At 39.2% G+C, this 13053-nt stretch overlaps 1 protein-coding gene across 1 annotated transcript in view; it reads right to left on the bottom strand.

Annotated features, from left to right (window-relative positions):
• The window catches only part of KREMEN1 (kringle containing transmembrane protein 1), a 30125-nt gene extending 17072 nt beyond the window's left edge, over positions 1–13053 (bottom strand). The window contains exons 1-3 of the mRNA XM_066562576.1: positions 12975–13053; positions 3359–3521; positions 394–485 (exon numbers count right to left, since the gene is read on the bottom strand). Of these exons, the coding sequence (XP_066418673.1) occupies positions 394–485; positions 3359–3521; positions 12975–13053 (334 nt within the window). The remainder of the gene's footprint in view (positions 1–393; positions 486–3358; positions 3522–12974) is intronic.

The following is a 13053-nucleotide window of genomic DNA, read 5'->3' as shown; positions in this document are numbered from 1 at the left end:
GAGCTAATTGCAATGAAGGGACACATATATACCTTGTAAAAACTCCTTTTTTGTTTTTCTCCTCTAGATTTTAATAAATTAATGATCTATTGATTCAAAGAGCTAGCAGTACTTCACATGTTTTGTGTGACTCCCTATCATACAGTATTATTTCTAAATAATATCATCCAGTAATTCTGAGATAAGATGAAAAGGATAACAGTGGAGGAACGATTCAGTAAGCTTGTCATTAACTCTCAGAAACCTGTTTAAAATACAGCTTAGTCTGCAAATGAAAATAAGCTGTTTTGCCTTATCCTAATTTGTGTTTGGAAATCACCACCCACTGTTGTGGAACTGCCAATCTCTGCTCAGGTGAGATGGAGGCCTGGAAAATCTGCAGGGTGCTCTTACTTCGGCAGGATGGGATCTCACAGTATTTCCAGTATATTCCATCTTCATGTTCTGCAATATAGCACCATGGGCTGACATCCCCATCAGGGTTTCTGAAAGAGAAAAATAGTCATTGAAATTTATCTTCTTTTTCCTAAAATAACACCAAAAAAATCAATCTTATTAAGCTTCAATGGCATTACTATTTTTGCTCTAGTACCTACCAAAAATGCAAAGTTTTGCATTATCAGAAAGTTCAGATAGCTTTGGTTATTACAGTATTCATCAAGCATAAGATGCTAGTAATGTCTAAAATGTAGCTTTGTTTTACTCTAAGGTGAAAAGGTGCAGAGCTGTTTCTGGTCAGTACTGACAGAGAGGAAGATTTTCTGTCCCACATCCTGTGTACAGGTTCCATAGACTCATAAACTTGATTTTCCGCCTTGGTACAAAATAGTCCAGACTCCAACTTTCTGTGTGTATGGTGATAAAAACACTTAGCTGATAAAGGCTTCTGGGAAAGACCAAATTTTTTTCCTCCCTTTAAATAAAAGTGTGATTTAACCATCAATATAAAGAGATCATTTCAGTGATCTCTTTATATTGATGGTTAATTCCTTATATGTCCATGATGATGATCACTATTTTTATAATTATTTGCTGTTGTGTAGCACCACTTACAAATGCATACTTAATTAGTCATTAGGTTATTTAAAGTTTTTTCTATATACACTGTGAAAGGCTATTCACATTGCAAAGATCTATTTAAGAGAATAATTTCTTATTTTGGACAGTCAGGTTAAAGTATGACTTTTTCTTTTAACTAGGACCAGTTGCAATCTTTTTATCATGTGCTTTGGCATGAATTCTATAAATGACACTGCCCTACTGAAGTGTCAGTCCAGCTGCATCTTGTCATTTATGCCTATTAACAACTCTTTTGTGGGAGATCCAATTTTAGAAATTCTGTGGATGTTTTTTGGTCAAATAGCAGACTGCTGAAAACAACTGGTGAGATGAGTGCAGTTTAGATGACTAAAATGCTGCTAGTTAGGCTTTCAAACAGATTAGTAGAGGCAGTGCACCAGGAAAGTCTAAGACTAGCTATGCTAGGAATTTAGGTGTAATGCAAGAGCCTCCAGTAGCTAAAAAAAGTAGAAGACTAAAACCAAGTGAAACTTGTACTTGAACTAACCCATTTTCCCTTGTTGCCAGAGTTACAGGAATTTTTGCAATTACATCTTCATGACAGAAACCGTATGTCAGGAATTCAATCATGAGAATGGCACTCTACATAGAAATGCCTTAAAAATGTGAGGAAATTGGAGAGAAACATGATGAATGTCTTTAGAAATCTTTGTCTTCAACCTCAGAAGTGCATGGCAGTTAGAAAGCAACTCTCTGTCTTTCAAAATCTCCAAAAATCTCAGTCCTCATAATTTTGTTATGGTTGAACTGAGTGAGGCATTTCCATCTTGACAGGGTGTCTTGCAGTAAACAAAATGTTCCAAGTAAGGACCACCCATGGAGAGGTAACATGCTTCTGATTAATATTTCAAGTGTAAAATTTGATTATTCAAATGTTGTCCCCAAAATCAAATCTCAAGTCTATGTATTGTGTCTTAAAAAAGCCCTGTGAGGTATGTGCTGCCTGAGAAAAGGGAAAATCCACTTGTCCATTGTCATCAAGCAGATGAATGTCAGAGAAAGAGCTAAACCAGCTGTATTGCAGACCTCAACAACATTTGCTATAGATATATTCTGGCACTCTTAGTGACTTTCCAAACTTTCTTTCAAGGGAATGTGAAGTTAAAAGTCATCCATTAGTTAGGACTCTAATTCCATAAACCTGTGAGAATATTCCTAGGCCAAGTGATACAGCATAAGGAAGAAAATGAGGACAATCTAATACTTAGCAGACTCAGGTAAAAAGGCTCTTTTTGGTAATTAAGTAATTTCTCAGGTTTACATATCAGATTATAGGCTTCTTGCTCCTTGTAGCATTTACCAAGTTCTCATTTGCTAAGTAAAGCAAGTCTCAAGTAAGTGTTTTTTGAGTATCTGGATAAACATCCAGTTTCTCATGCATGTTTTTGCTCAGCTTGTACATGTTTTGCTTTGTACTAACTAAAATATTAGCCAGAGATGACTGCCAAAACTAAGATCCTGTAGCTACAGCCTGTCTAGAATATTGCCACACAGCAACAATCAAAATTACATTCTTGATTCTGCTATTATTATCAAAGAGAATTCAGTTGCCACTGTATTTTTCACAGCTCTGCATTAATATGCCTACAGAGACAGCTGAAAAAAGCCTACAGAGCCTAAATATCTCTGAACTTAAGTTCTGATTTGGCTCCTAAATTCTGAAATCCTTATTTAAGTTTTGTTCTAAGTTCTACCCATAGTTATGGAGGACTTTCTCTAGAAGGCGAGGAAACAGAAGTGCATGTTTTAATGCACTTAATCCATGGTTTAATCTGGTATTGTAACCCCTGACAGATGAGATTCTGAATTCAAATAACTCTAAATCACTGATGCTCAATTAGAATTTTTAGTGACTGTATAACTTTCATTAGCACAAAACTTGGGAAGTGTAACAGAACCAGGGTTGTGTGTGAGAATAAAAACCATCCAGAGACTCCTCCAGACACTCACTGCACTGTGTCCTTCTAATTTGGATTATTTTTTTTTATCTCCACCTTTTCATTTAAGTAATCTATAGTCTTTCTCTGTTGTGCCACCTTATAAATTAGACACATGATAGGGACTGTGCTGAAAAAGTGTGGGAGCTGGGTTGAAAAAGTTATTCTGTTAATGGTGCTGATAGATTCAGGGTACTGAAAACAGGGTAAACCAAAAAGTGTTACATACCCATGGTTCTGACCTTCTTCACTGTATAAAAGGACATTTCCTAATTTTCTGTCAACTGCTTACAGTAACGCTGGGCATGTGGGCAATGTTAAAGCAATGGGATATTTCTTACCTGCAGTAGTTGTGCTCTCCAAGCCCTCCCTCCCCATTGGGATATTTCACAGTATTGTAAGGATGCTCAAATGTCTCATTCCAATAAAGACAAGGTTTCCCTGCATATTGGGAGGTCTGGTTCTGAGTGCCACGGTAGTCAGCCCCGTTGGCTGTGTAGCATTCTGGGAAGAAAGAGAAATGGAAAAGAAAGAATGTGTGTAGGTTTAGTGCTTGTTCTCTCCTCACCCTCCACCCCATATCCAACAGACCATGTTTCCTGCATTGTTTAGGCAGCTAAAGATGCTGGCTAGGATTTAAGCTTTCACTCAGTCAAACCTCTATTCAAGAGATTATGATGTCATTACTTTAATAAACAATGTATAAGACAGGTCTGATGAGAGGTTTACACAATTAACATGCATTTTCTGAATAACACAATACTTTTTTACTTTTACTTGTGTTTTACTCATTTACTCATGACTCTGTGAATTGTTAATTTCCCAAAAATGAAATCATATGACATTATCAGTCTGGCACTTATCAGCATATTAACCAAAATCTCATGCCACTTCAGCTAAAGCTGTGACTATCTGTACTTTACAAAGTGAAAGACTTTGTAAGCATGGATCTTACCAACATTTATATTCTGATTTAGAAAAATTCTTACATACTGAATTGCCTTAGAAAGGGACCTCCTTCAGCAGAGTACAATCACAATACTGTGATTTGCTACTAAAGCATTTATGCTTTCAGATTAAAAAGTATAGGTCAGTATTGTTCTGCCTCACTCACTCATATTTTCTCCCACTTACATTTGTTTTCCTAGCCTCCTAATACTCAGCAAGTTAGAAACCAAAGTAGAGAATTATTTCACTAAATACATTAGCCCCTTCTCAGCTGAACTACCAATTTCCTGCTGCCTGGCTTTGCTGGGCCTTGTTAATCCCAGAATTGTGGAGTGGTTCAGGTTGAAAGGGACCTTAAAGATCATCCAGTTCCAACCCCCCTGCCATGGACATGGACACATTCACTGGACATCTTCTGATGAAATAAATATCTAAATGCATGAACAATTTCACTTTTGCTGAAATTGCCAAGCATTTTTGATTAAATTATGCAACGTGAGTATGGCAGAGCATGGGAAGAAGTTGCCCAGCAAGGCTGTAGAATCTCCATCCTTGGAGATATTCCAAAGCCACCTGGACATGGTCCTGGGCAACCTGCTTTAGGTGACTGTGCTTGAGCACAGCAGCTGGACAATGTGACCTCCAGAGGTCACTTTCATCTCAGCCATTCTGTGATTAATCTTCCAGGAAGAATGATTATAATTAGTTTACCATAAATAAGTCCATCCTGCTTATAATTAATAGTTGCTAACATTTATCATCCTTGCATTTATTTAAGAATAGGATTAAAACAGAACAGTCTGGGACAGAATTAAAACTGTTGTGTTACACTGCTGTAAACATTTCTTTGTACTGGACAGCATTACTGGGGAAATTCATTGAAAATTAGCTTTCTGCTAACTATAGGGCGTGAAACCTCCTGTTTCATCTGATAGTGTTCTCTGCAGAAACCATATTGCAGCTGCAGAGATGTTCTACTGCCCTGAGGGAGTGGGAGAGTGCTCTGAAGTATGTGCTGATCTCAGGTGTCCCTCATGAAATCTAACTTACAAAACAAGTCTAGAAAGACCTGTGTGGCTGCAGTTGGAAGAGGGGAAAAAAACCCACCCACATTTTAATCCTGATACTAACAGTATACTGTTTTTGTATTTAGAATTACTGTAGAAGAAAGAAAAAATGGATTATTAAAACCATGCCTCTGAAATTAGTTTAGTCTGGGCTCACAAATATCAGAATGGTACAATTATAATAATTATTTCAGAGTTCTATAACACAGCAGATGAAAGACAATGGTTTTGTGCTTTCACTGCGCATTTTCATGCCTAGGCAAGTTTGGATTTCTATTAAATGAAATTTTGTTGCTGAAGGCACATAGAAGAGGTGTCTGCACAGCCATTAATATATTCTGCTATCGTCTGTGGACAGAAAGGTGTATAATTTAACAAAAACAAGCTTCAGGTCAATACTCCTCCTTACTGTAATTTACCTGCCTTAGCAAAACAGGTGGGCTGCATGCATTTGCTTAAAAATGCAAATCTGAGTTTCCAGCATTCAGGCCACCACAGATATTTGTGTAAACATGAAAAAAACCCACTCTAAGGTCGTGACTGTGTTGCATCTTTCTTCAATACCTCTTTTACTTGGCAGTTAATATAAAAGCTTTTGTAGGTTATAGCTGAAAAATATAAGCTAATGAATTTCAGCAGAAAAGAGAAAAAAATGTAATCAAAATAGATAAACAAAATGATAAGCAGCAAAAAGAATTTGTGAAAAGTGATAAGCACATCCAGAAAAGATATCTACATTAGTTTTATGCTTTAATTCTTTTTTCTTCTCACTCTTAATGAAAAGCAATATATACTTCCATCTACTCAGAAATGTAACAAATGCTACAACACCTGAATTCAGTCAGGCACACAAACTAAACTGAAGTTAACTTCAGTCCATTTCAGGATCTGCTAAGACTGGCCCATGCTTTAACTTGCAGTAGTGACTTACATTTTCATGTCAGCTTTTTTTAACTGATTTTCTTCAAACTTCACTGTACTTTAAGAAAAAAAAGGAAGAGTCAGAGCCCACCTATCTAGCCTACCTATCTCTCTTCATTCCTCTCAACTGCAGTTTTTGTTCCCCAGACAATAGGTAGCTGTATCAGTGCCTCCTGTGTTCCTTTGTGCTGTCAAGAGATTTGGTGCCAATGTTTCAGCTGAGTTGTAACAAAGCTCCCCTGGCTTAGATGTGGATGTGGAAAGGGGAGGCAGTGAGATACCATGCAAAATCATTGATTATCCCTGAAACACTGAAGTGAAAACTTTAAGTCATGGAATTTAGCAGCTGTTATCAAATGAAATACAAAACCTTTTGTGTTACAGGGAATTTGGATTTTCTTAAGGATTAATAACGATTTTGCCATAGCATGGGAGTGCAATATTTTCAAATAAATATTGGCATTTTAAAAAAATCAGGTCAATTGTCCTTGCTATGCTCCCTCCTGGCTTCTTGAGCACTTGCTCACTGGCTAAGCATGGGAAAATGAGAAGTCCTTGATTTAGAGTAAGCACTACTTGGCAACGACTAAAAAATTCTTCTATTTGTCACACGCAGTGATTTCATCAAATTTTGCTGCGTGACAGCCAAGACACTACCTTAGTGATTTCACCATGAAATTAATACTCTCAATGTGCTGAAGGTGCATGGTTTGTCTGCAGAAAGGCCACTGTCCCATTTCAAATCCAAGCCCTAAGATATTCTGGAGAACAGGAAGTTAGAACCTCCACCCTACTTTTTGTCTCGTACCACTGGTGCAATAATTCTGTGAAAAGATGAGCTTAAAAAAAGGTCACCTGGATTTGTCTGCACAAAAGTAATTCAGATGAGGTCATCTAAATTAAACAGTCAGAAAAGACTGGACTGTATGGTGTTGGTAAAACTTTTCAGTTTACTCGAATCACCTATTTCTCTTTGGTAGATTATGCAAAAGGGAGGGAGAAAATATTAAATCAACCAGCAACAATCACCTCTGTGTTGTGGCACCCTTAGGTTGAGTGATACTCCCATCACACACTAGGGTATGAAGCCCCTCACTTGGAATGTACCATCAGAACTGTGACTCAAGAAAATTCATATGATTCTGTGAATTTTAGCAAGCCTTTATTCCTTAAAGTTCTGTAAGATTATGGTAAACTGTGACAGAACTTGCACTGTATCCAAGTCCCAGTGGCAAGGACAGACACCTTGGGGACACTACAAGCCCCAAGAAGGCATCAGGTTGCCACTGTGTTTGATAGATTTGCCACATGGATTTTGTTCAGGCACACAAGGCTCAGACTATCCTGTCAGCTATAAACCTCTACTGAAACACTAGGGTTTCAGACAGGACAGCTGAAAGAAGAAAACTGTGACCACTCAAATCTAGAAGTGTGTGACCTCATACTTCTAAGATCTTAGTCAGCTGGGTTTCAGACATAGTCTGAAGTAGAGGCTTGTGTCAAAACTGTGATTAGAATCAGTGTCCGTGATGATTTCACTCAATTAACTGCCTAATGACCCTGCTGCTTCTGCTGTGTCATGGGGATGTCTGTAAACAGAATTAATCAGAGATTAATCAAGAGATAATTAATCAGAGAACCTTTGCAGTGGTTCTAGTCACAAAAGGTTCCAACAGATGCTGTTCATGAGCCTTGATGAGAAAAGAGGGACAGCACTTTGTTGTCAGGGCTGTTTAGTTTTCAACACATCAGGTGCCATGGTTGACAGCAAGTAACTTTTTAAAATGAATGCTGAGGCTAGGTAAGCATGTACTGAGTGACAACTGCTAGAACAAAAAAGCAGAAAACAAGACTAGGGATGTTGTCCACTGTAAGTGAATACTCAGTGTGTGATACAGGTTCACAATTAGTTTTATTAGAGCCAGATCAACATTTGGAAGATCAAACAGCAGCTGTTGTAGAAATTCTTTCCATCTGTGTCGGTTTCTTCTTCAATGTAGGGACCTTACAATGATCATTTTCCTTTGTTACTTTGGGACTGCATGGCTGCCTGCACTCCACATGGGCGCCACTTTAGGATCATTTGAAAAATTAAGGTAGTGCAGACTATAACAGCCTGATGTTTTATTGATGATAAATCACTGACATTTCAGAGTCTGCACTGGCTTCCAACGATTTTGTCAAAGACATCTATCTAGAGACACTACAAATTGCAGACTGAAGGGATGGAGGCTTCAGGATGGTTTAAATGACTTCTTAGAGTACTTTCCAAGTTTGAGGCCTGTACATAGCTTTTGAGACTGAAAATTCAGAATGACAAACTTCTTCCTATTCCACTGGAGAGGAAAAAAAACAAACCAAACCACTTTGTTTGCTTAATGTTTTCAAAGCTACTTGGAGCATTGAGCAGTGTCCAGAGAGACTGACAACAATTATCAACCTGAAACTGGCCTACCCAAGCCAGAAATTATCCTACCACCTACTGCCCAACAATAAGCAAGGTTTTCTTTTAAAGATCTGCAGATTAATGAAAGATAAATGAAAGTGGCTACTATTTAAATCTTGGGTTTCATTACAGCATTGTAATTAAATGTAAGGTTGGACCAAAAATTAAAGGTTCGTTGAATTTACGTGGTATAACTGCCTGCTCAGTTTTCACTTGTTTTTCCTACAGCCTTTTAGAAAAGTCAGAAAAATGCTTAAGCAGAATATAAGGGTATGAAACCAAGGGTGCCAGGTCCGATAATGACTCAGTGTGGGTTGCCTGATGCATGTTCTTGCAGAGTATTCCAAGAATAATTTTAAGTCATTTCCATTCTATCTAAACTGTTCTAGCTCTTGCTGGAGATTGCAATTTAAGCACTCCTCCTTAAATGAAAGCACTGTATCTAGGTGCAGATGGCAACAGTTACAGGCACTAACCAGATGCTGCAGTCTCTAATTTGATTGAAAGGGTATAATTAGACAGCAGAAACACTTCAATGAGAAAGTAATGCACAGAGGAAAGGACAGAAACCACTTAACTGATGCCAAGATACCCCGGCAGTGACAGAGGCAGGGGCCCACGGGTGGAAGGGGCAGAACACCACATCACCTTCTTCAAATGAGAACGTTTCTGTTTCCCTAGAGATTTGAATAGGGATTCTATTATCATAGGTTGCCACAGTTCTTCATGTGGGAACACTGATTGAAACCAGAAGAAGCTTCAGGAGATGAAAGACACAAATATGGCTTCTGTGGTCATTATTAAAAATATTTTTAGCATTGCAATGGTTTTCTTTGAAGATGCAGTTTTATCGACTGAACCAAAAGTTAATTTGCATACTATCATATGAGTGGTCAGGAAAAAAAAAAATCTCATTCCATATTATGATGCAAAATAAATGCTTTTGGGAAGTATAAGGCTGATTTAGATCTACCCAAGTAAAAAAATAGTGTACTATTTTTGCATTTCAATACTTTTCTATTCCAATTCATACTAATATAATACAACCACTCATCAAAACTGTCAGGCTTCTGTGCCTGTGCTGTAACAGTAAGAATCTCCCACAATAGAACAGTTGATACAAGCTAAAGAAAAACCATCATGAAAGAATTATCTTTGTTTAAAATAGCAATTTTCAAAATCCCTAGAAACAACTCCCCATTTCTTAAATTAGACAGTTAAATTTTGATGTGATGCAATGAGGGCACTTGATTAGCTGATCATTTTTTCCTTTACAATGTGGGGGCACTTCATATGTAGTTTAAGAATTGTATCTGCTCATTCTACATATCCATGCAAACACACACAAAGACATACACATTTAATTTTTTTAAGTCCTCAAATGCAATCATTTTTGCTAGTCAGAATTAGAGACCTAATTAGCACTGGTCCAAGCCAGAGAGTAGCCACAGTGAATATCTGATTCTACTTGAATTATGCCACCTGAAATTTGCTCAAACTTTGACTGAAACATCTCTCGTAAAAATGCACATTCCTGGAAATGTACAGACATGCAGAGTTGATACTTGTGTTCCCTGGCAGCGTGTGAGCTGTCATATATGTGAACTTGCTATCCTTGTGAAATTTTGACTCTAATTGTCAAGCTAATCGCTTTTCATCACTTTTTATTTGTTAAAAAAAAAAAATCTATCTGGCCAGACCTTTTCTGGAATATGTTGGAAGCAGATGAGCTGGGTTATGAGCACAAGAGACAGTTCCCATTATTTCTAAGTGCATTCTGTCCCTTTTGTCTTTTTATTTGTACAATACAAACATGCTATATTAGCCAGAGCTTTGCAGCTGCTGGCTGGTCCTCAGCCACAAGATGCAAACACACTTGCTTGCCTTGTGATTCTTTATCACTGGAAGTAAGAATGTGTGATGTGACCCCATAAGAATTTCTGTTCCTTAATACACCCATTTGTTTTCTTTCTTTGTGAAGTTTTTAAACTGTTGTTCCCTTGTCAAGTGTGGCAGGGCTGAATCCCTTTGGCACTTCTATCAGGATGGGCCATAGCCACTGTGTGGATGAAGGGAGTGGTGAGTTGCACAACCATTATGGTGTGATATGACAAAAATGAAAATTTTGCAGCTGGCAGCATGTAATCCCTGCCTCCCTCCTACTTCTTTGGCTCCATCCTGCTTAAATCTATTCACATAACTCTGGATTTTGAGTTATGCTCTATGCATGTACAAGCACGATATGCTGAAATGTCTGACTATTTCATCCCCTATCTGCCTAGTTAGAAAGAAAAAAAAAATTGCTTTTTAAAGTATTTTTATGAGGCTTGCCTATGGCATATCAAGTAGAACTGCTTCTCTGAATCACTAAGGCTTAGAGAGAATAAGATGACAAGAGATACCAGGTTTGTAAGAGAAGGCTGGAATAACAGCTCAAAGGAAAGACTCAGCTGGGAAAAAAAACCCAAGGAAATGGTGACTCAGTATTGCTAAATGGAAAGAAAACAGAGAAAGGAAAAAGAGATTGATAATCACATACATTTCTGATGGGGAAATTAAATGAATGGTATAAATACAGAAAGTAGAAATTACAACTTATTGCACTGAGTATGTAAAATAACATTTGTTCACCAAAAGTAACATTTGCTGAAGGCATTTCCATTTATTTGGCCTCACCAAATTCAAACAGTCCTTTAATGGTCGGTAATCTATCCACACACTTCTTATTTCTGATCCACTTGAGAAATTATGTATGGCTGATGTTTGAATGCACACATGCCAAGGTTTGAATGTAGAAATATCAGTGTTTGAGTGAATAGAAACTGTTGAACATTGCATGGTAAAGCAGAAATATTATGTGGAAAGTACCATAGTACTATGTGCAAAAATGGTTGTTAATTCACTTTTATTTCTGACAACTGGAGTAATTTCTCATATAGTAATTCCTCAAGTTTTTTCCTATCTTAGCAAGTGATGGTGACACAGTTTTAATTTTGACTGCACTTTACAATAAACTTATAAGGACACGCATTAAAAAACCAGAACAAGAAACAGGCATTAAAAACATACCATACAACAAACTGCCTTCCAAAAGCAATAATAATGTTTGTCATTTCAGAATTCTGCTAGATTCAAGTGCAACCTGACACAGCTGATCCTGTTTCAGGTCTGTGGGATTCAGGGTCAAGACGAGGACCCTTGTGCAGATCAGGAACTCTGCAGATCCTGTACCCGCCATACAAATTACAAGTTGCTGTATTTGCACTGTTTGCAGGTTCTTGAGCAGAAGACACATGGGTGGCAATGCTTTCTAGATCCATTCTCCCTTGCTGAAACTTCATTTGGAGGCATTATATACTCTTCCCTCCTCCCCCTGCCCCAGCTGCTTGTGCTCAGGCATTTCTGTCCTCTTTAACAGCCCAACATTCATGCTGGGCCATATCCTCCACTTGCTGTCACACAGCCCTCCGTGAGAGACATGGTTACACATGGGGGGTTCTGTTCAGAAACCTTACAAGCATTCTTCAACCTAAGCAAAGGATGGAGTATCCACTGTGTGCACCAAGCACGTCCTAATGGTGCTGGGAAAAGACTCTTAGATATGGTCCTGTCTAGGCAGCTCTCTAAAGGCTTATCTGAAAATACTCTCATGTTTTACTTCTGAGAAGAAGTAAAATTTACCAGAACTTTTTTTTGTAAAAGATTTTTTAGTCCCTGCAAATCACTGTGCAAGTATTTTCCGTTTCTAATTAGTTGCATCTACAAAAACTTGATGAGCAAGTATGTGTTCAAAAAGGAGAGCAAATTCTACTTTGTTAGAAGAAACAGCAATCAAGAATACACGAAATGTATCCAGAAGGACCACACATCTGATGGCTGCGACCATCTGGAACTGCCACTTCTGATCTTGCAAAGCATGGCCAATGTTTACCAGAGGAGAACCATAGTACTTGAAATCATTAGCAACAACTAAAACGAGGACAAAAAGGTGCCGAGAAACTTTTGAGTGAAAAATCCCCTTAGGAGGTGAAGCTTCAGGCTTCTAAATGGTGAGGGGAGCCCAGGCTTGGCCAGCAGCTGGGGCAGCACTGCGGGCAGGCGGGATGGGATGCTCACCCTTCAAGCTCTGGCTCTGCTGCCCCAGCGTTTTCCCCAGTGACACAAACAATCGCACGCCCCTCTCCCTTTAAATGCCTCCATTCCGCAGATCGAACCACTTTTATAGAGAAACGTGCTGCTCTTCTTTCTCTTACATCATGCTTTTACAGGAGATCCCGAGCTCCCACTTCAGCAAGCACAGGGAGAGCCTCAAATACCCCGGGACTCCAGGCAGAAACACCCGCTGGCTGCTCGCACGAGCAGCTTCGAGCCCGGCACGGCTCTGCCGAGCAGGAAGGGACGTCGTCAAGACCTCCAAGAGGCGCTGCCGGCCGGCAGAGCCCTTCCGCGGGGGGCTGCGGGTCTGCGGAGCTCGGGGAGAGCCTGCCCCGCTCGCTCGCCGCTCAGCCCGGCCAGGAGCTCGGGGAGCAGCCCCGATCGCGCCCCCCTCCCGGCTCCCCGCGGAGCGGCACTCACCGGACAGGACGGGCTCCCGGCAGCAGCTCAGCGCCAGCCCGGAGAAGGCCAGGACGGCGGCGAGGGCGGGAGGCTCCAT

This window comes from Molothrus aeneus, chromosome 18 (assembly GCF_037042795.1).
Source record: "Molothrus aeneus isolate 106 chromosome 18, BPBGC_Maene_1.0, whole genome shotgun sequence".
NCBI classification, from domain to species: domain Eukaryota; kingdom Metazoa; phylum Chordata; class Aves; order Passeriformes; family Icteridae; genus Molothrus; species Molothrus aeneus.
Note: the sequence above shows the minus strand (reverse complement) of the source record. Positions and strands in the feature narration are given on the sequence as shown.